This window comes from Penaeus monodon, chromosome 10 (genome assembly GCF_015228065.2).
Source record: "Penaeus monodon isolate SGIC_2016 chromosome 10, NSTDA_Pmon_1, whole genome shotgun sequence".
Taxonomy (NCBI): domain Eukaryota; kingdom Metazoa; phylum Arthropoda; class Malacostraca; order Decapoda; family Penaeidae; genus Penaeus; species Penaeus monodon.
This window is the reverse complement of record NC_051395.1, coordinates 51,997,632-52,001,454: the sequence shown is the minus strand read 5'-3', so window position 1 is coordinate 52,001,454 and position 3,823 is coordinate 51,997,632. Positions and strand designations below refer to the sequence as shown.

Here is a 3,823-nt window from a genome sequence, read left to right as displayed (position 1 = left end):
GTAGCTTCTAGAAATAACATACTGTGCTTATGTTTATGCTCCTACATCAATTACAGCAAATATGTTCGTCTGATATCAAACTACTTTTGTAATATTTTGAGATGTATAATAGGGTTTTAAACATATCTATTAAAAAAATTGTTGGTGCTTCTATGTTCAGTTTAACCCTTTGCCCATGGGGGCATGTACGTACATGCCATGGCATGCGTGGACTATCTGCCGGGTGGTATGTATGTACATGCCATGGTGCGCATATCCCGTATTCCGGGGCATGAATGGCCATGCCATGAGTTTTTTTTTTATATACATATATATACATACATATATATGTGTGTGTGTGTGTGTGTGTTTGTGTGTGTGTGTGCGTGCGTGCGTGCGTGCGTGTATGTGTTTGTGCGTGTGTGTGTGTGGGTGTTTGTGTACGTGAGCATACATTGTGTGTCTAAATGTACGTACGTGTATTTGTGAGTATTGCGGGAGTGGGTGGAGGTTGAAAGTGTGACATAGATGTGCAAAATGGTCAAGTCAAGCGAAGGATCGGGGAAGAAGAAGAAACGAACGAACGAAGAAAAAAAAAACACGTATTTATAAAAACACTGAACATAAAATTATATCTGTATGGAAGTGATCATATGAACCTGTTGAAACTAAAGTTTAGCTTATAAAATAACTTGAAAAAAAGGCAAAAGAGAATACGACAAAACCTACAGTTTCATCTCCATGATACCACACACTGCTTATTTTATTCAAACTATAGAGCGAATAATGATCAACTATTTTACAACAAAAATATCCTTCAGTCTTGATTTATCAGAAAATATGGCAAATAGAGACCTTAGAAAATTAGAATACTGAAAATATAACATAGGTTCTTAGTATTACGAAGAAAAGGCAAGGGATGCTGGTATTGGGCATGAGCGGTCGCGCATGCTAGGGTGACGATATGAGCCCACAACAGCAGGGCCCCGGCCACGATGAATACCACCCGTCGGCAAAGTGTTAATTATTTCCATGTTCTTCAGTTACAGCCATTAACATATTCATATGTAGTTCTGGTTGTTATAGAAATCAGTAATAATATAATAGTTTGTAATTTTTACATTTACCTCAGGACTACTGCAATTTCTATCAGCACTAGCATGTTTATTTTAAGGAAAATTAGTTCAGAAATTTTTATTTTTATCTATATCTATATCTACATATGTACATACATTTATACACATTGATATATATATATATATATACATACATATATACATACATACATACATACATACATACATACATACATACATACATACATAAATATACATATACATATACATGCATATACATATACATGCATATACATATACATACATATACATATACATACATATACATACATATACAGTACCACTTGGTACTTTCTTTTCTATCCTGTAAAATGCAGTATGTATTGTATTAAATAATGATGGAAAATATTATGATTAAGAAATTTCTATCCAGCCATATGAGAATCTATTTGTCGCTTAACATTCACAATATTTTCTGTGTAGACTATATAATATTCTCACTGAAGCCATATTGGAACACCATATTGAATATTTGTGGTGTTATGATTCTATTGTTTTATTATGGTTTTAAATTTTTTCTCCACTAACCCTGTTTAAACTTTTCCTTTCAGCTTAAAATGTGGGTGTCATTCCTTATTCCCAAAATTGAGGATGGCAACAACTTTGGTGTTAGTATCCAGGAAGAGACCCTTGGAGAAATCCGGACAGTAGAGTCTGAGGCTGCAGCCTTTTTTGACCAAATCTCCCGATACTACATGACACGAGCTAAGCTGGTGTCAAAGGTATGTTCATCAAGACCACACTATTTTTATACCACCCTATTTTTATGTAGATCAAGAGTAAATTGCAAGACTTTCTCAAAGGTTTGTTGTATCCAATCTGATGAAAATCAGTGATTTTTCCTGTAAAATGTAAGGAGAGTCTGTTGATGTAAATTCAGCTTTGGCACCTGCCTCAGCATTGTACAAAATTTAGAAAAAAAATTGAATTGTGCTATTATGTAAGAAGTATCTTTCATACACCAATATACATTTCAGAATTTCAGAAGTTTTTATATGTACTGTGACTGTACCGCTAAGAATTAGAAACAATAATGTTCTGTGTTGTTTATATATTTCCTTTCAGTTTTTCTTGTACAAAATATATATTTATAATTTTTTTGGAATGTGAATTTTTAGACATTGAACCAAATTAAATTTATATGATTAGAATCTGTATGGTTATTAGTTTCAAAGAGATCAATTCTTAGATTTTTACTTTCAACAAGATTTGTGTAATTATTCCTATTATTTTGCAGGTAGCGAAATATCCACACATTGATGACTACCGACGAACTGTTGTGGAGTTGGATGAGAAAGAGTACCTGTCCTTACGCATCACTTTGTCAGAGATCAGGAATCACTATGCCACACTACATGACATGATTACAAAGAACATGGAGAAGATTAAGAAGCCGCGAAATGCTAATTCCATTGAAGCCATGTATTAGAAGTTAAAAGTATTCCTAAACTAGACTTGACTGTTTCATGTCCTGAAGTGGCTGTGTGTCACTGACTAACAATTGCAATGCTGCTCATTGTTGAGAATTGCTGTGTTGATGACATCTTAATTTTGGCCGCTCTGCTCTAGTTCGGTGGTACACATTTGTTGAAATTTCATTTAGCACATTTGGGTTACATTGTTTTCTTGTTTTTGAAAAGGGAAAACATTCATATGTGGAGAACTCCTTGGGTCTTCAGATTGACTTTCTGAATAGTGTAGAGAAATATGTATTATATATATATATATGAAGGAAGGAAATAGTGTACTTGTATTTTTTTCTGTGACTTTCATAATACTGGATAGTAAATACTTATTAATGATGTTTTGTATGATTTTACATGCATTTCTTGTGGACTTTTTATTTTGTAAAGAAATGTAAAATCCAAAGGAGTTGTAGTTGGAGGGTTGGGATAATAGGACAAATTTTCAGTGTTATAATGTGGACTCTGTTTGTTTTCTTTCTTTGTTTAAGGGTAATATAACGATATCCAGTGTTTGAGGCATAGCAGCTGCATACATACTGTTGGCAAACTAATGGAATGACGGCAGGTTTCTCATGTAAGCCTGATGTTAGATCTGGGATGGAATTTTCTATGTTGGAGATCTTTGCTTCAGTCACTACCCTTGAGTATGTTTCTTTACTTGGGGGATTTTTTTTTTTTCCTGAATTAATTTATTTTTCTTGAGAGCATTTCTTGAAGTGTCAATGTTAAGGTCGCTCAGGAACTTGTGTTATTCCATGTTTTTGTTTAGTGTTTTCTCTTTCACATGACTGAATATGATGTGGCCAAATCTTTTATCATAGAGCCCTGTTCTTTTTTGTGCAAGTACTATGTACTTCTGTCTCACTGTTTTTTTTAAATGTGATAACCATAAAAGTGGAACACTTTCTCTTTTATGTCAAGAAATTTGAATGACCTTTATTTTTTATTGTAATCCCATTCTTCAGGTGTTTCATCAAGCTTTACACTTACACTTCTACATGTTATCATGGGTACATGCACAGTTTAACTACTTTTGTTTACACATATACGGCTACATAAGTGCTTAGTCATCAAGGAGGTATTTAATAAACCTACCTCATCTCCTTTGTTTAACCCCATTCTTGGAGTTTATTACTATTATGATGTTATGTTTATTGCTGTTATCATTATAAAAGTAAAAACAATACTGACTAATAAGAATAACTAACCCACAAAATTCACAAAATTGGGGTAAATATTTAA

General features: G+C 33.3%; 1 protein-coding gene across 2 annotated transcripts in view; it reads left to right on the top strand.

The window, feature by feature from the left end:
* Window positions 1-3,515, top strand: part of LOC119578167 (proteasome activator complex subunit 3-like) — a 12,489-nt gene extending 8,974 nt beyond the window's left edge. For both annotated transcript variants that reach the window (XM_037925904.1, XM_037925903.1), the window contains exons 5-6: window positions 1,667-1,837; window positions 2,353-3,515. In XM_037925904.1, coding sequence (XP_037781832.1) covers window positions 1,667-1,837; window positions 2,353-2,544 — 363 coding nt within the window. In that variant the 3' untranslated portion in view covers window positions 2,545-3,515. The remainder of the gene's footprint in view (window positions 1-1,666; window positions 1,838-2,352) is intronic.
* The last annotated feature ends 308 nt before the right edge of the window (window positions 3,516-3,823 follow it).